Source organism: Dromiciops gliroides, chromosome 3 (genome assembly GCF_019393635.1).
Source record: "Dromiciops gliroides isolate mDroGli1 chromosome 3, mDroGli1.pri, whole genome shotgun sequence".
NCBI classification, from domain to species: Eukaryota; Metazoa; Chordata; class Mammalia; order Microbiotheria; family Microbiotheriidae; genus Dromiciops; species Dromiciops gliroides.
Window position 1 is genome coordinate 44582860 of NC_057863.1, and position 17804 is coordinate 44600663.

Consider the following 17804-nt stretch of genomic DNA (forward strand, 5'->3'; position numbering starts at 1 on the left):
CTAATGGAATTAGAAAGGGCGTGAGCCTTCTTGATCCTTCTCTTTCTGGACCAGTCCCAAACCTCAGAACATTTGAGAACGAAAGGTTAGCTGCTAAAGTGACTTTTCTTTTGCTTGTGGGCAGAGCACAAAGTGCCTGAGCCTGGTGGCTGGTGGTTGGAGAAGGCCCATGGGATTGGCTGTGGGCAGCGTGGCTTACAGAGGAGTCATCTCACCTGGCATTTCATGATGCCAGTTTGCACAGTGTGTGGATTGTAATGCACTAGTTAATAATTCCCTGTTTACCGGAAAATAACACATTGCAGAAAAAGATTGTCCTGGCAAAGCTGAACAGAATGACGTAGAACAGAGCAGCACCCAGATACTTTATCTAATAAACTAACCCTCCAGCTTCCCCCCACACTCAATCTAATATTATCATTCCATGGAGGTTCTTTAGAGACTGAAGCCCTCCTCGTTATCTGAGGGCATTCTCCATGCCAAATAGAAAATGATTGCCTTTCTACATGGCTAGAAACGAGGGAATGGGAAGATGAAAATGAAGTCTTTCTTTTTGAAATGTGAGCAATCTAGCCCACATAGGGGCCCACAAGGCCTGGCTCCCACATTCCCCCATCCCGAAGCACCCCCTTCCACCTCTCTCCACCCTTTGTGAAACTTCATACATAACAGCCCTGCTGAGACAGGTTTTGCCCCTTCTTGTAACAAACAAAATGTTTTCCTGCCAATTTGCATTAAAAAAGAAAAAACCAAACACACACCCAACAAGCCATTACGGAAGGCTTATAGAGACCTTAGAATGGTTTGAAGGAAAGACAAAGCAGGAGAGTCAAAGTCCAGAAATCTGCTGAGATGGGGAAACTGAGGCTGAAAAACATGTTGGGTTTGCAGAAAAAGACAGTTTTTGGAAGAAAAAAAATTACAGACCTGCAGTTTCAGTAATAATGGCTAAGGAGGGGCCTTGAGCACCGCCGCCACCAGGGAAATGCATGCACTAACACAGGGGCATTGAGATTAAGTACTAATTACAGAGAGAGTTCCAGGAGAATCACACAGAACAGTCAGAGATACAGGAGGGAGAGGAAACATCAACAGTCATAAATATTGGATAGATTTCTTTAAAGTCTTTTCATAAATCTTGGGGATTTGGGAGAAGTGGTGGCCAGCTGGGCATTCCATTTAGCTGAAAAGATCTTGGGGAAAGCAGGATGAGTCCTGTAGAAAAAGGAGAGGAAGCCTCCTTCCCCTCCAGCCCCACCCCAAGTGGTTCTGAGATCATCCCAGCAGCCAGTGGGAGAAGTGAGGATGAATGGGAAAAACCCATCCAGGTCAGGGAGGTGACTCTGGACTACAGGCTGGAGCCTCCCCTCTTAGGGGGAGACCTTGGAGGACCCAGGATGGGGTGGGAGGGGAAGACTTTTTTGGCCTTTATACTCATCAAATAGAAAGTGCAGCTTTTGGCATGGGGGAATATGGGTCTCGAAAGAACCAATAACTCCCTAGCCCACATATGGGAGGAATAGACTAACAAGATCAAAGAGGACATCTGGGAGTCCTTGCAGACACCCCCCAGCTGGCCCCTCATTCTTCCCCAGAACCTTTCTCTCCCTCACATGGCTATTTCCTTTCTCAATTGATTAGGGCTTGCAACTGGTACTTCTTATTCAACTCTAGCAAATTCTCATCTTATATTGTTTTATAGGGCAGTCTCATCTGCTTATACTCAGGAAACATTTCTTCTCAGCTCCCCAGGAAGAGAGCAATGGGTCAATGAAAGCCCAGAAAGACAAGGGATAAATTGTCCCTGTCTCTCTGTGAATGTTCATAAATTAAAGTGACTCAATTTACAGTCTCCCCCAAATTCAGGTGCTTTCCCAATGCAAATAACAAAATTGTCTGCTCTTGAGAAACTGAATTTTGGTTAGGGTCACATCAGGGCGTATTATCAGGAAGGAATGAGGTGGTTGGAGTCGTTGGTTACTAAGCTGGAGGATCCTGCTGCCACCCCTATGATGACCAAAAATATATCAGAGTGGCATCTCCTGGCACAGAATCATTCATATAATCAGACAGCTGAGCTGGACAGAAAAAAGACACCAACAGTTGAATCAAGGGCAATTTGGGGACGCCCATGATAGCAGAGAAGAGATAACAGCTTGCCAAATATAGCCAGGAGATGGGAGGACCAGCAGACTTGCTCCATTGAGGCATCTCCGTGGAGTTTCTCACTGAGGGTCTGCAAGCCTAATTGGAATAACAAAGCACTTCCTGATCATTCTCCCAGGCTGGAAGTCAGGCAATCAACACATCAAGTTTCCAATCAGTCTCTGCTTCACCAACTCAGGCTACTTCCCCCCTCCTAGGCTCATTCTAAATGGAGCCTATGAATGACTCCTACTGAGTGAGACTCATTCTCCCGTTTCAGAGCTGGAGCCAGGTAAGGCTGGTGTAATCACAGGTGAAGATGCTTTCTTTGGAATAACAAAAGGTCATTCCCCTGTTCCCCCCACCACTGGTGGCCCTATGAGGCCCATCCATTTCCCTGTAGAGAACAGTGGATGGAACCTCATTGAAGTGCAGAGGCAGGATTGCAGGAGGGATAGAGGGGAAGAATGGGCTGAAGATGTCTATTAGGAATCCTTTCAAATCCTTTTTGGAATTTACTTCCTCTCCCTCCCTCCCCTGCTTGTCATCACATCACACCTTCCAGGCAAGTTTCTTGTAAATGCACATTATTTTCTATGATGATCGAGAGCTGAAGTCTTCCTCTCCTAGGCACAGAGCACACACTCTCCTTGGCTCCCTAGCACCATGAAGCTTGTTCCAGGTAGAATAGCAGCTTGGGATTTATAGTCCATCAGCCCCACTCCAGAAAAAGGGCACAAGAATTAATATGGGATAATTTGTCCCTCTCCATTCCCCCACACTTCAGTAATAGGCGTGTGAGTGCAAGGGCAGGCTATGCCCTGACATCTCTGGGCAATGTTGGTGAGTACAATGATTAGTGGTCGGTCTGTCCCCAGGGGAAATAATGTAAACCTGGTCTAACCTCCAGTGTGGGCCTCATTGCTAATGGTCATCCCAGATGACCTTTGGAGCCAGGTAATGGAAGGTCCAGTTGCTATCCAAATCACCTCCTCTTTCCCCATGTCGAGCCAGAGGGCACACAACCTCACTGGGCAGGTGATCCAGATAGCAATTTCTCTCTTCTCCCTCTCTGTCAACACCTGCCTAAAGCCTACACCTGGCTCACCTTCCCAGAGCAGGGACAGGACCTGTCTCATGCGGCCTCCCCACCCCACTCCTTCTCAGGAACACCTTTGGTGAGAAATCATAATGGAGGATGGGACATCATTGATACTTGGGGTGAAGATTGCCCAAGGGCAGCAATCAGCCCCCTTAGATATGATCCCAGAGGTTTTGTCAAACAGCCAGGCCCTTGCTAATACAACACTAACAGCAGACCACATTTAGGTCGACATCCTTGGATGGTTTCACTAACAACTGGGAGACCTTTGTTTTTGTCTTGAATCCTGAAAAGGACTTCTTTGCTTCTTCTTATTGACCAGATGGAGTGATTCCTGTAGGTAGGTCTGGGAGTGTGGAGTTTCCCAGAAGTCCAAGCAGATTCGGTGTTCAGGGAAAAGGGATGGGATGTGGTGAGGGGAGGGGGAGGAAAATGTCCAAAGCAAAATCAAAGGTAAGAGATGGATGGAGGAGGTGGCCTGAGCAGGTGGGTTCAGCTTTCAGCCTTCTGGGTAGTTGATAGTCTTTGTACAAGGTTGTTTTCCTTCCTTTCTGAGTCTGTTAGCCCTGGGTCATGGGAGTTGGGATATGTTTCTGCAACACAAACACACATGAGATCTAGTAAATGAGTACTTTTATTGTTATTATTATTACTACCACTACTACTATTTTTATTATTACATGGGTGGGTGGTGGGCAAGAGAAGCCTCAAAGGCTTTTTAATTTTTTTGGCAGGCGGGGGTGTGGCAGAGAGGGTTAAGTGACTTGCCCAGGGTCACACAGCTAGTGTCAAGTGTCTGAGGCTGGATTTGAACTCAGGTCCTCCTGACTTCTGAGCTTAAAATGTGATTGTGGGGGCAGCTAGGTGGCGCAGTGGATAGAGTACCAGCCCTGGAGTCAGGAGGACCTGAGTTCAAATTTGACCTCAGACACTTAACACTTACTAGCTATGTGACCTTAGGCAAGTCACTTAACCCCAATTGCCTTACACACACACAAAAATGTGATTGTGTGTGTGTGTGTTTAATCATAACCAAAGTATAGGTTTAGAGACAATATGGGATAATGAACAGGAATAAAGGTCCAGGAATCAGTAAGACCTGGGTTTGAATTCTGCCTAGGACACTCTCCAGCTCTGTCCTTAAACAACTTACTTAACTTGAGCTTCCCTTTCCTCAACTGTTAAATGATGAGGTTGGAATAGATGAGCTCCAAGGTCCTATCCAGCCCTAGGTCTGGGATCCCACCATCTCTTATTGAGATCAGGGACTATCTCAGTGTCATTGTATCCCTAAGATATGGAATCTAGTGGACACCTACGTACTTGAGTGATTGTGCTGGTTAACTGTTCTATCCCCTGGTGACTGACTTCCTAGAGCATGACATCCTTGTGTGGTGACGACTCCTCTATAGATGCTGTCAATTCTTAGGTGACATAGTAGGAGCTTAAGAATACTTTTTTGCTCATTCATTCAAAATAATAACAGGGGGCTTTAATATGTTGCTTTAAGGGTTCCAAAGAACCCATATATACATGGTCTATCATTAGATACTGTAACGATTGGAATGCCGCCACCTGCTGGAGACTTAGTGTAGAAAAGCTCTGCCATGAAGTGAAGGTCTTTGAGGGCAAGACCAGGAGTCTTTTCTTTGGTGTCAGGAAGTGATGACTGCTTGTGGGAGGAAGAAGGGGGGAGCCTGGTGCTTTGACTGGAGCTCTTTCCTGTGGACTCTGGCGGAGAGTGGAGCTAGAAATGCGCTCTCCCTTTAATAGATAGATGAATGTAGGCCTTTCTCTCTCTCTTTACCAAATTCTTATTCTCCTTAATAAATGCTTAAAAGTCTAACTCTTGCTAAAGCTTATAATTTATTGGTAACCACTCAGATATTTTAGACAGAATAGCTAGAATTTTAGCTTTAACAATATATTGTATACCTAATGTATCATTGTATACCTATATCAGTGTATGCATTGTATATCATTGCATACATATATTGTATACATTGTATACATATATCATTGTATACATTATGTATCATTATATACATTGTTGGAGCAGCTAGGTGGCTCAGTGGATAAAGCACTGCCCCTGGATTCAGGAGGACCTGAATTCAAATCCAGCCTCAGACACTTGATACTTACTAGCTGTGTGACCCTGGGCAAGTCACTTAGCCCTCATTGCCCTGCTCCACCCCCAATTGCATCATTATATACATTGTCTCATTTGATCCCCTACAAACCCCCTTATGAGGTGGACAATCCAGATATCATCATCTTAGGGAAGCTAGGTGTCACAGTGGATAGAGCACTGAGCCTGAATTCAGGAAGACCTGAGTTCATATCTAGTGACCCTGGGCAAGTCACTTAATGCCTGTTTGCTTCAGTTTCCTCAACTATAAAATGGGTTGTTGTGAACATCAAATAGTTGCAAAGTGCTTAACACGGTGCCTGGCACATAGTAGGTGCTTAAAACATGCTTATTTCCTTCCTTATTATCCCCATTTTACAGATGGTGAAATGGAGGTTCAGATAGGTTCAATTATTTTGCCCAAGGTTGAATTTAAACTTGGGTCTCTCCTGATGCATTTCCGTCACCCTACCCACTGCACCCTGCTTCATGCCTGGTACTTACCTTTGTTGTTATTTTTATGAACCTGGTCACCATCTACACCAGCAGGGTGAAGAAGACTGGAGGGCACCCAGTCACTTTTCTCAGAAACCAATTTCTTTACTAACCTGAAATGCCAATAAGAAATTCAGAGAATCAGATAATTTTATTAAAAAAGGTAGTCATGGGGCAGCTAGGTGGCACAGTGGATAAAACACTGGCCCTGGATTCAGGAGGACCTGAGTTCAAATCTGGACTCAGACATTTGACACTTACTAGCTGTGTGACCCTGGGCAAGTCACTTAACCCCAATTGCCTCACGCACACACAAAAAGGTAGTCATCCTCTTCTTCTTTATTGCTTTTCTTGTCTCCATACTCACCATTGTCCATTTTCTCCCTCCTGTACAAACTGCACCAAGTCACCATCCTCCAGGGCGAGAGAATCCGGGGAGCAGGTTTCATAACTGCCCTCTACTCGGAAGAGACCAGACACCTGGAAGGAAGGGAACAGTCCACATCAGAGTGCAGCTACTCTATCCAAAATAGGGCACCCGAATGGCTCAGTGGTGGGCATGAATAAGAACCCCATTAAAGGGTCACTTAATGAGAAAGAGGGAGAAGTCAATCATGAGAAAAGGGAAGAATCTCATTACTCTATGGGAAATAACAGCTTGGGCTCTGGGTCCATGGGAGTGGACACAAGTCTTGGTCTCTTGCTAGAGAGACATACATGACTGTCAGGTCCTAGTTGGTCCCCTGAGTATTCCTGTGATTGGTGGCTATGTCAAAGATGGTTGGTGACCAAGCTAAGGGGAGCTGTCCCATGAATTTGATGTAAAAGCTATTAAAACGGGCAGTTAGGTGGCGCAGTGGATAAAGCACCAGCCCTGGATTCAGGAGGACCTGAATTCAAATTCAGCCCCAGACACTTGACACTTACTAGCTGTGTGACCCTGGGCAAGTCACTTAACCCTCTTTGCTCTGCCCCAAAACAAAAAAACAAACAAACATCAGCTATTAAAACAACAACAACAAAAACCCCTTCACTTCCTTCTCTTTTTGAGATAAACTCTGTTAGGATAATGCCATTGCTAGCTCTCCCTTGGACCTTCAACGGGGGTGGGGAGGTGGGGGGGGAGGAGTGGATTTCTTTCCTCTCCCCCTCCCCAACAGCATCTCTTATGGCTTTGCACATGGCAGCAATGATATGTCTAGGTGAGCTGGAGGCTGGACCTCAACACCCCAGGCTGCCCCTTCTATTGTGTTTTTCTTGAGCTCAGGTCATTCATCATCAATTGTGAGAAAGGGATGTTTCCAGCCCTGACAACAACCTCCTGAATTTGAGAGGTGAGGGTGATTGATGCCCAGCAGAAAATACTTTCCACACGGACTTCTCAGAGGAGAATATGATCACTTCCAGAAGGGCTTGAAAGCAGAGCTACCACATGAACCAGAGAGTAAGACGAACAGCTGACTTCAAAGTCCATCAAGGACAGGGACCTCTTTAAGCCAGGTGCCTATCACAGAGGTGTTTAAGGAATGCTCATTGAATGACTGATTGACTGAATGGATATCTAAACTTTGCACCTGTCCTAGTGCCTAGTTCATCAACAAGCATTTATTGAGTTCTTACTATGTGTCAGGAACTGTATTAAATGCTTGGAATACAAAGATGGGCAAACACACCATCCCTACCCTTAACAAGCTCATCTTCAAAGGGGGGAGGTAATATGTAAATGATCAGATAGATGCAGATCTACCGAGTAGTGGGAAACTGAAGAAGGATTGGGGTGGGGGAGGCACCAGCAGGTCTGGGGAGACTGGGAAAGGTTTCCTGTCCAAGGTAAATTTTGAATGAAGCCAAGGAAGTTATGTCTCAAAAAAGATATGTTTTACATATTCAGTTGGGAGGAGTAATCTATCTAACCCTACAGGAAAATAGGAGGGGAAGGGGATAAAGAGGGAGGGGCAAAAGAAGGGAGGGCAGATTGGGGGAGGGGACAAACAGAAGCAAATCCCTTTTGAAGAGGGATAGGGTGAAAGAAGATAGATAATAGAGTAAAGAGCATGGGGAAGAGAATAGGATGGATAGAAATAGTTAATAGTAGTATCATGAAAAAAGAGAAAAGGGGGGAAAACTGTACAAAAAATATTTATAGCAACTCTTTGTGGTGGCTAAGAACTGGGAATCAAGAGAATGTCCATCAATTGAGAAATGACTGAAGAAGCTGTGGTATATGATTGTAGTGGAATGGTCTTGTGCTATAGGAAATGACAAACAGGATGATCCCAGAAAAACCTGGAAAGACTCATATGAACTGATGTATAGTGAAGTGAGCAGAACTGCGAGGACATTTTGCACAGTGACAGCAGTATTATTCTATGAGCAATTGTGAATGACTTAACTACTCTCAGTAGTACAATGATCCAAGACAATCCCAAGGGACTAATGATGAAGCATATTATCCACCCCCATAGAAAGAACTGATTAAAAGAGCACTTGTGGATTGTACATATATAACCTGGTTGCTGTCTTGTGGAGCGGGGAGGAAAAGGGAGGTAGGGAGGGAGAAAAATTTGGAACTCTAAATCTTACGAAAATAAATGTTGAAAACTACCCTTACATGTAACTGGAAAAAATATAATAAATGTTTTTTGCGAATAAAAAAGAAAGAAAGAAAGAACTGAAAGAAAAATAAAGGGATATATTTGAGGGACTGGGCTAGGATGGTATTCATTAATCAGGCTGGTCACATTCTTCAAATGCCAACCCTGCCAGGCAGGGCAGTTTCTAATGGTGGTTGGTCCCTGCTTTTTTGGCCCCTCAAAAAGTCAGGATCTGTGCCAGCCCACAATCCACCAGGAAGATATCAGGCTTCTAGAGTTGTCTGACCCTGATCATATCCTCATTATTAGTCAGTAAAGGACCAAGACATTTCTAGATCCCTTGAAGGTTTACAAAACTTTTAGCAGCTATTATCTCATGGGAGCCTCACAATTAAGGCTGGGAGGTTGACTCTACCAATATTCTTGCAGTCCCCTCACCGTGTTTTGTTGTTTGTTTGTTTGTTTTAAGATGAGCAATTTAAGGCTTGAGGAGATGAACTGACTTGCCCAGAGTCACACAGCTAGTAAGTATCAGAAGTAGGATTTGAACCCAGGTCTTTCTGACTCCAAGGCTAGCACTGTAGTCATTGCAAAGACTCTTCCACCCAATTTGATCTGGTTCCTGAAACAGGGTGAACAGACAGGGCCTGTCAAACTCTTGTTTCAGTGCCTGAGAGTTAGCATAATAAGAATGAGATAGTCACAGGTATACAGAGAGGACATGAGAAGGAAGGAAGGAAGGAAGGAAGGAAGGAAGGAAGGAAGGAAGGAAGGAAGGAAGGAAGGAAGGAAGGAAGGAAGGAAGGAAGGAAGGAAGGAAGGAAGGAAGGAAGGAAGGATGGAGGGAGGAAGGAAATGATGAAGAATGGAGAGAGGGAGGGAGGTATGAAAGAAGGAAGTACAGAAGGAAGGAACAGAAGAGGAGAGAGGGAGGAAGGGAAAGAAAGAAGAAGGGAGGGAGGATAGATGATAAAGAATATAAGAGAAAGAAAAAGCAAAATATTACATTATGGGTGCTGGTGTCTTCTTCCATGTCTGAAGAGTTGGAGAGTTCATCTGTACTGGAAGGGATGACTTCAAAATCCTCAAAGGTATCCAGAGAGGGAAGTTGCCTGCTGGGCCAGCCTTGGCGAAAGAAAGAAAAGTGAAGAGTTTAGGCAGAGTCCTTGCCGTGGGGTCACCTGGCTCCTACTGCCAATGGCATGAAGGCTGCAGCCGGCTGGATGCGTTACTTTTGTTCTCTAGGCCAGGGCTTCTTAAACTTTCTCCACTCATTAATATTTGCTGCTGGACAATTTATTTTTACATGGTCCCAGGTACATAGGTATAGCAAATAGGTATATATAGGTATCTTTTACTGTTGCCAGATTTTTCACGAGCCCCCACATTCTTTACAGAACCTCACATGGGGTCCCGACCCATAGCTTAAGAAGCTTTGCTCTAGGGGTCGATTTCTAAGATAATCTGAAATATCAAGAAGGAGCTGGACCAAATCATAACTAGAGGATACAGTCATTTTACTTTCTCTCCCTCCTTTCTCTCTCTGTCTCTCCATCTCCCTCTGTCTCTGTCCCTCTCTGCCTATCCCTCTTTTTTCTCCCTCCTTCTCTCTCTCTCCTCTCTCTCTCTCTCTCTCTCTCTCTCTCTTTCTCCATCTCCCTCCCTCCATTTGTCTCTGTTCTTCTCTGTCTTTGTCTATCCCTCTTTTCTCTATCTCTCTGTCTCTGTCTGTCTGTCTGTCTCTCCCTTTCCTCTCCCCAAACTGATTCCTGCGCTATGGGTTATGGTGAGCAGAGAAGGCTTCATACTGGTAATAGGTCTTGAGTTGGGTTTTAAAGGATGAGGAGAGTTCAGATGCGCAGATAAGGAGAAAAGAGGATCTTCTCTCTTTCTCTGAATCTCCCTTAGAGGGAAGCCTGCTCCCTGAGCTCTCTGCAGCCCCTGACAGTGCTCCTCTCTCCGCCCTGACAGCCTCTTCTAGGTTTTCAGAATACGACTCCCTCCTGGTTCTCTTCCTGCCCCATCTGACTGCTCCTTCCCTATTTCCTTTGCTGGATCTTTTCCAAACCACAAGCTCGAACCATCTTCAGTGCCGGGCCCTCTTCTCTTCTCCCTCTGTATGACGACATTTGGTGATTTCATTGGCTCTGTGTGGACAGTTCTCAAATCTACCTATCCTGCCCCAAACTCTCTTTGGTTGTTGTTGTTGTTGAGTCATTTCACTCAAGTTCATTCAGCTCTCTGGGACTTGGGTTTTTCTTTGCAAAGATACTAGAGGGGTTTGCTATTTCCTCCTCCAGCTCATTTTACAGATGAGGAAACGGAGGCAGATGGGGTTAAGTAACCTGTTCAGGGTCACACAGCTAATAAGTGTCTGAGGCCAGATTTGAACTCAGGAAGATGAGTCTTTCTGACTCTAGGCACTATGTCGCCCCCTAGTGACCCCAGGCCTGGCACATAGTAAACCCTTAATTAACTTAATTAACTTGTTGATTGATTCATATGAAGCCTTTAATAATCCTAAGTACTAGAGCTGGTGCTAGCAATAGAAATAGACCATTAAGACTGCTCTTGCCCTCAAGTAGCTTACAATCTACTGGATACAACATGTTCATAGATAAGTAAAAAATAGAATATATTAAAAAATGAATAACAAGCTTGATTTGGGGGGGAGTATCATGTAATAACTACTGGGGAAATGAAGAAAAGCCTCTTGAAAAAGATGGCACTTGAGTTGAACCTTGAAGGGTGTTCTAGGCTCCTAGAGGCACAGGTGAGGAAGGAGAACATTCCAAAAATGGGTGGAGTCTAATTTGGCTGGAGTGTAGAATGTGTGAAGAGGAGTAATCAGTCTGGATAGATAGGCTAGAAGCAGATTGTGAAGGGCTTTAACTGTCAAACAAAGGCATTTGTATTTGGTACTGGATACCATAGGGAGCCATTGAAGCTTCCTGAGTGGGAGGAGTGACATGGAGAGAATATTATTTTAATGGCAGCATAGAAGAAGGGTTGGAGAAGGGAGAGTCGGATGGGTGAGTGCAACAGGAGAGAGAAGAGTTGATGTGAACTTGAACTATCCCCCAGACCCCTTCAAGGCTCAGTCCAAGAACCATCTCCTTCCAGAGCCTTTGTTAATTCCCTCCATCCCAGAATTACTTATTTTGTGCACATGCTGTATGTATTCACCTATGAACATGCTGTAGCCTTTCAGCAGAATACGAGCAAGGCCCATCTCTCTTTTATATATTTTTATCTCATTATTCATTCATTCATTCATTATTTGTTTATTTTTGTTTGTTTGTTTATGTATATATCTCTATTATTATATTATTTTGAATATTTATTCCTGTGCCTTGCACAGTGTCAGGTGCTAGTGGTGCTAAAAGGTGGGGTTTAATAAATACTTTATTGATTGATTGAGAAAACGATGCATGCCGAGGTGTCGAGGAGGTGGAATCAGTAAGACTTGGTGGTTGCTGGAATATGGGGATGAGAACGAAGAGCCAAGATTGATGTGTATGTTTTCATCTGAGTGATGAGAAGCATGATGAGGAGGAAGGCATTTAAGGGGAAAGATAATGACTTATTGAGTTTGAGAGGCCTCTGGGGTAGCCATGGTGGCAAATGTATAGCAGGCAAGTGGTCATGTGGCAGGGAGCACAGGAGAGGGATGAGGGCTGGGTATGTGGATCCGGGTGGCATCTGCATGGAAATGGTAGATGAGTCCATTAGGAACTCCCTGAGAGAAAGAGGATAAAGAGAGGGAGGGGAGAGAGGACCTCTTACCTGTCTGGGAGGCAGATCTGGGGACTGTTCTTGTGGTGGGCCTGCCACTGGATTTAGCCTGGGCCAAGATGGAATTCTCAAAAGCATCTGAGACAGGAAGCAGACTTTGTTTGTAATGGAAATCCTTCAGGAAAAAAAGAAAGAAAGAAAAGAAAAAGAAACAAACCCCCGGAAAACCAAATACAAATTCAAAAGCCCCTGTGAAACAGGCAATTTTGACATGCCAACTTTTAAAGTTTAGTTTGCTTCCCTGGAAGGTGGGTATGGGAAGGACTGTGGTCCCTCCCAACTTTGAGACACCTGCTGAAAAAGCCAGAGCCTTTCAGAGTTCTGTGGCATTCACTGGCAGAACAAATACAGTGATGGGTGGAAAAACAAAGGAAGATGTTGGGTGGTAAACACTGACCTGGAACACACAACAATGAAAAAATGAGGCACTTTGTCTCTGTATCTTTGTCTCTGTCTCTGTCTTTGTGTCTCTGTCTCTGTCTCTGTCTCTGTGTGTGTGTCTCTCTCTCCTTGACCTATTTTCACTCTAGACAAAGCCACATACACTTTACAAGGTTCAGCGATTTTGAATTGAGATCTAGGCTGCCTGGGGTTATTAAAACCAGTGAGTGAAAAAGAAGTGAGCCCACCAGTGAACTAAAATTAGACCATTTAGGAAAAACTTTGTTAAGTAGCTCTAGGTCTCTGGGAGGAAAAATCACAGTTAGAAGGGTTACTTTGCTTTAATTTTGACCCTTCCCACTTCTGTCAGCTAGATGGCCCAGTGGGGCCATTTTTAATCAACAGACCAGCATAAATGCTCCTATTTTAGTTTACCTTCTGCATCAGCTTCAATTAGGGAAGCTAAGCTTATATCCCATTAGATTCTAACCTCCCTGAGAACAGGGTCTTTAGTTTTATTTTTTTAATTTTTTTTTATGTTTCTTTGTATTCCCAGCATTTAGCACAGTGCCTGACTCATAGAAAGTACTTAAATGCTAGTTGACTAGCTCAGTCTCAATATACAGCTATATTTTGGAAACAAGAGTCTCAAACAGGGCAGAAAAATGGTGAGTTACCAACCTCCTCACCTTGGCTTAAAAGAACCACATTGGGGGCAGGTAGGTGGCACAGTGGATAAAGCACCGGCCCTGGATTCAGGAGAACCTGAGTTCAAATCCGGCCTCAGACACTTGACACTTACTAGCTGTGTGACCCTGGGCAAGTCACTTAACCCTCACTGCCCTGAAAACAAACCAAAAGAACTCCATAAACTTCATTGAACAAGCAGATGTCCCAGTGGGCACTCTCCCTTTCCCACATGGTGGAAGGAATCTCTGTGACACTGGTGGGAACTATAGAGATTTGGTGAAGGGAGACAAACGGAGGCCAGTATGACTTTTTTGTACATGGGTTAAGAAGGCTTGCCTACAGCTCCCGGGAGTTTAAGGAGGATGGTGGGCACTGAATGCTTCTTGAACACAGCTCCTGAATGGTGAGGCTTTGGGGGAATTAGGACCATCCATTTGGCCTCTGCTCCCTACCAACCTTGCCTTCCCTCCTTGCCAGCCAATGCCCTATTAAAGAATGAGATGGCATTGATCTACAATATAAAGTGAGAATGGCTGCCAGTTGAGGAGAATGCCAGGGGGGCAGACTCTGAGGTTGACCAGTTTGTTGGGAGGTTTCCCTCCGCACAAGAATGAATGAAAGAAAAATATCAGAAATCCAGCACAAAACATGTGGTCCCTTTTTCCTCCCTCCCCACACATGCACAGAGCAGGCATGGTCATTTAGGAACAGACAGGACCGGAGGCACCCAGATGTCCATCACCCAGCCCAGAGATTCCTGTGACCGACTGATAAGGAGAAAAGGGACATGCATATTGCTCAGTTGCTCCTCATGGCACAGGCAAGGGGTGGGGGGAGGATTCATGCAGTTTAGCCATGCATGTACCTTCAAACCCAAGGGGTGTTGGGTCACTCTTTATTTCATGCCTCTTGACTTTAACCGCAGGACCCAGAGGACCTGTATGAGGTTTAAGGATTCAAAAGAATTTCAGTCCTAGAGGATGCCAAAACATATTATCCCATTTTTCTTTTGTAGTCGTAGCTCATCAGACAGAAGGGAGAGGCACCCTAAGCTTCTGGGGCCCCACAGCATCCCTGGGATGGAGGCAGAGGCTGAGCACTCTGCCCTGCACAAGCCAGAATTATAGACCAAATCTCCTGACTTTGGGGTTCTCCTTCTCCCTTTTTGAATGCTCCTCAGCTCCCTTGGCTCAACCATCTTCCATCTCCTATTCCCTAGCCATGGGACTTCTGCCCTTCTCACTCACATTAATTCTCCTTACTTCATGTACTATACAATTCAGTCAAACGTCTCCCTGAACTTGGCATCCCATGTCTACCTGCACATCATGATAAGGCCCTTCCTTCCTGCCCAGAATGTGGGCTCTTCTCACCTCTACCAGCAAGTCATTTCTAACCACTACAAAGTCTTTCAGCCCCAGAGAGCCATCTCACTGGACCAGAAACCTTCAACCTATGTAGTGTGCCTGGATACTGATCATTTCCTCACTTAGGACCCGATTCACTTTCAATCATGTTTATCTGGGCCTTTTTCTGTCTTCCCTCTATCTCCTGGCTTTGTTAGCTTCCTTTGGGTCTTAGGCAAAGTCCCATCCTCATCAAGAAACCTTATTCTTAGTGCCTTCCAACGTACAGAGTTATTTGCATGTTGTCTACCCTATTAGACTGTGAGCTCCTCAAGGGTAGGGACTGTCAGGATTCCCAGAGCTTAGCTCAGTGCGTGGCCCCATGTTGTTTTGTCATTGTTGAGTCATTTCAGTCATGCCTGACTCTCCATGACCCCGTTTGGGGTTTTCTTGGCAGAGATTCTGGAGTGGCTTGCCATTTCTTTCTCCAGCTCATTTGACAGATGTGGCAACTGAAGGGAATAAGATTAAGAGACTTAAGGAGGGGGCGTCCAGTACCTTTGGTGAGGCCGGTGGGAGTGGGAACCGTAGTGCCAAGGGAGGAGGCGAGGGAGAAGCGCCGGGTGACATCCTTCTCTTTAGCTTCGGGATCTGTAGAGCAAGCAGAGAGACAGAGTTAGCCACCAGGAAGTGGTGCACGGAGGAATGGGAAGTACTCAGGGAGAAGTTGAGGTTTGGCTTTGGGGTCTTCTGGTGAGGACAGTCCAGGAAATGAGACACTCATGATGGTGATGATAATGATAACAACATCAATTGGCATCTCCTCAGCTCTCCCTGCATACACATTGTCTCCTTGGACCCTCGCAAGATCCCTTTTGACTTAGGTGCTGCAGGTATTATTGCCCCTATTTTTACAGATGAGAAAACCAAGGCCCAGAGAGATGAACTGACCTGCTCTTATTACCACAGTTACTAACATGTCTGGGACTGGATCTGAACCTTGATTCCAAGGTCAGCCAATCTTCCTTTATCTCCCTCTCTTTCTTTAAGATGCAGACCAGGTGCCATCTTGTGCTTGATGCCTTCCCTGGTTCCCAATCTATGAGTGTCCTCCTTCTCACACTACTTTGCATTTAAGTACTTTGTATATTACTGTATTTATTAAACTTACACTCATGCTATCCATAGGTCCTTGTTGTCTCCTCCATTGGGAATGGGATTTATTACATTCTTTGTGCTTCTATTCCCCAGGCCCTAGCACAGTGCCTCACTGTATAAAGAAGCCACTGGTTGAATAATTGGAGTGATGCTGGACTGTCCACTTTTCTTAGATAACCTGCTTAGCCTAGTGAGGGGTCCAGGCTGGAAATGGGAGGTAGGGGCTCCTTAAAAAGTATTCTACAAAATAAAAATCTAGTACCTCAGATATGCACTAGCTGTCTGACCTTGGGCAAGTCACTTTAACCTCTCTGCCTCAGTTTCCTCATCTCTAAGATGGGGATACACCTACTTCCCAGGGTTGCTGGGAGGATAAATTGAAATAATAATTGTAAAGCGATTAGCATAGTGCCTGGCACATAGTAGTCACTATATAAGTGTTATTATTTTTTTCCTGTGGGCAGAGGGCTAGTGAGACAGTTAGAACTAGAAGGGACTTTAAGGGTGGACCACTTAGCCACTGGAATTTCCATCTCAGGGGGCATGTTGATTTCAAGTTTATTCCAACTTTTTGGGGGGGAGAAGGGTCCAGATCTGTGATTTCATTGTTGGTTTGGGGAACTCCTGAGTTGGAAACTTCCTTTATCAATTTGGCTAATTAACTCTGATTTGTAGTCTGGGAAAGGTACCTGGAATACTGAGATATCAGCTCAGGGGCACATGTAATAGGTGTTGACAGCAGATCATGGAATTAGCAAAGCTCATCCTGATTTGAAGTCCAGGGGCCCCCTCATTCCACTTTCCTCCCTCTCCTCCCCATTGCCCTCCACATATTGGCTTCTCTTAGAAAGGCTATGTGGACTATGTGGGGTAAGCCTTGGGAAACTGCAAGTGCAGGGTTTAAGGTCCATCCTCGAAGCCCTCCAACCCCCGAGGAGCAACGTGTGCTCGACAGAGGTCATAACTTTCCAGGCACAAAGTAGGTCTTTGCTAAATGCAGGTGGGACTGAACTAAATTAAAGATCCCTCAGCTCTTTCGGGGCAGAGCTAGACTGAACCCCCGGTCTACTCTAGGGCTCACTTGTAGCTCCGTCTTCTCTGCCCTGTTTACCTCTGAGCCAGGAGGAGAGGACTGCAGTAGCACAGAGAGCAAAGAAAAGCCCCTGAATAAGAAAAAAAAAATCATTACACAAGCACACACACACACACACACACACACACACACACACACACACACACTTAAACCAACCCTTGCAGAATAAGTGAAAATAAATCCTAGGCCTAGATAGAAGATGTACATTCTCTTCTGTCATAAGTATTTTGAGAGGGAAGGGAGTAACGTTATTAAGAGCCTACTATGAAAAAAAAGAGCCTACTATGTTCCAGGCATGGTGCTAAGCGCTTTCCAACTATTATCTCATTAGATCCTCACCCCATTCTGTGAAGAAAATCCTATTGCATACCCATTTTAGAGCTGGGGAAACTGAGGCAGATGGAAGTAAAGTGACTTGCCCAGGGTCACATAGCTAGTGAGAGTCTGAGGCTGGATTTGAACTCAGGTCTTCCTGACTCCAAGCCCAGCTTTCTATTGCTGTGCTACCTGCAGGAGAAGCAGTGCTAATCCCGTTTCTGATCTCATGGCCTCCTGAGTATATGGGCGCTTCAGTGTTCAATGTCATCATCTGACTGTGGTGGGGCTACCTGGCCACAAAGATTGGTGACTCACTTTCCAAGCACATCATGAAGGTTACCTTTCATGGTAAAAAATATCGCCCAAGGTCATTTCTCCTTCCCCCCATTCCTTCCCTTTGTGTTATTGTGTTTCTCAAGTCTTCAGAAAAAGTCTCATAAGTGGTTTTTGGCTTTAAAAACAAACAAAACCAGGCTCCCTCCCCAAAACAAAATTCCTACTGAAAAACAGAAGGAAAACCACCCCATTAGCTGGGATTCCTGCCTCACTATGAGCAGGG

General features: G+C 45.1%; 1 protein-coding gene across 5 annotated transcripts in view; it reads right to left on the reverse strand.

Annotated features, from left to right (window-relative positions):
• Positions 1–244: 244 nt before the first annotated feature.
• The window catches only part of MCF2L2 (MCF.2 cell line derived transforming sequence-like 2), a 375955-nt gene continuing 358395 nt past the window's right edge, over positions 245–17804 (reverse strand). For all 5 annotated transcript variants that reach the window (XM_043992226.1, XM_043992225.1, XM_043992228.1 and 2 more), the window contains 7 exons: positions 15235–15327; positions 14196–14267; positions 12251–12337; positions 9471–9589; positions 6238–6350; positions 5880–5983; positions 245–3840 (listed from right to left, as the gene is read on the reverse strand). In XM_043992226.1, the coding sequence (XP_043848161.1) occupies positions 3740–3840; positions 5880–5983; positions 6238–6350; positions 9471–9589; positions 12251–12337; positions 14196–14267; positions 15235–15327 (689 nt within the window). In that variant the 3' untranslated portion in view covers positions 245–3739. The remainder of the gene's footprint in view (positions 3841–5879; positions 5984–6237; positions 6351–9470; positions 9590–12250; positions 12338–14195; positions 14268–15234; positions 15328–17804) is intronic.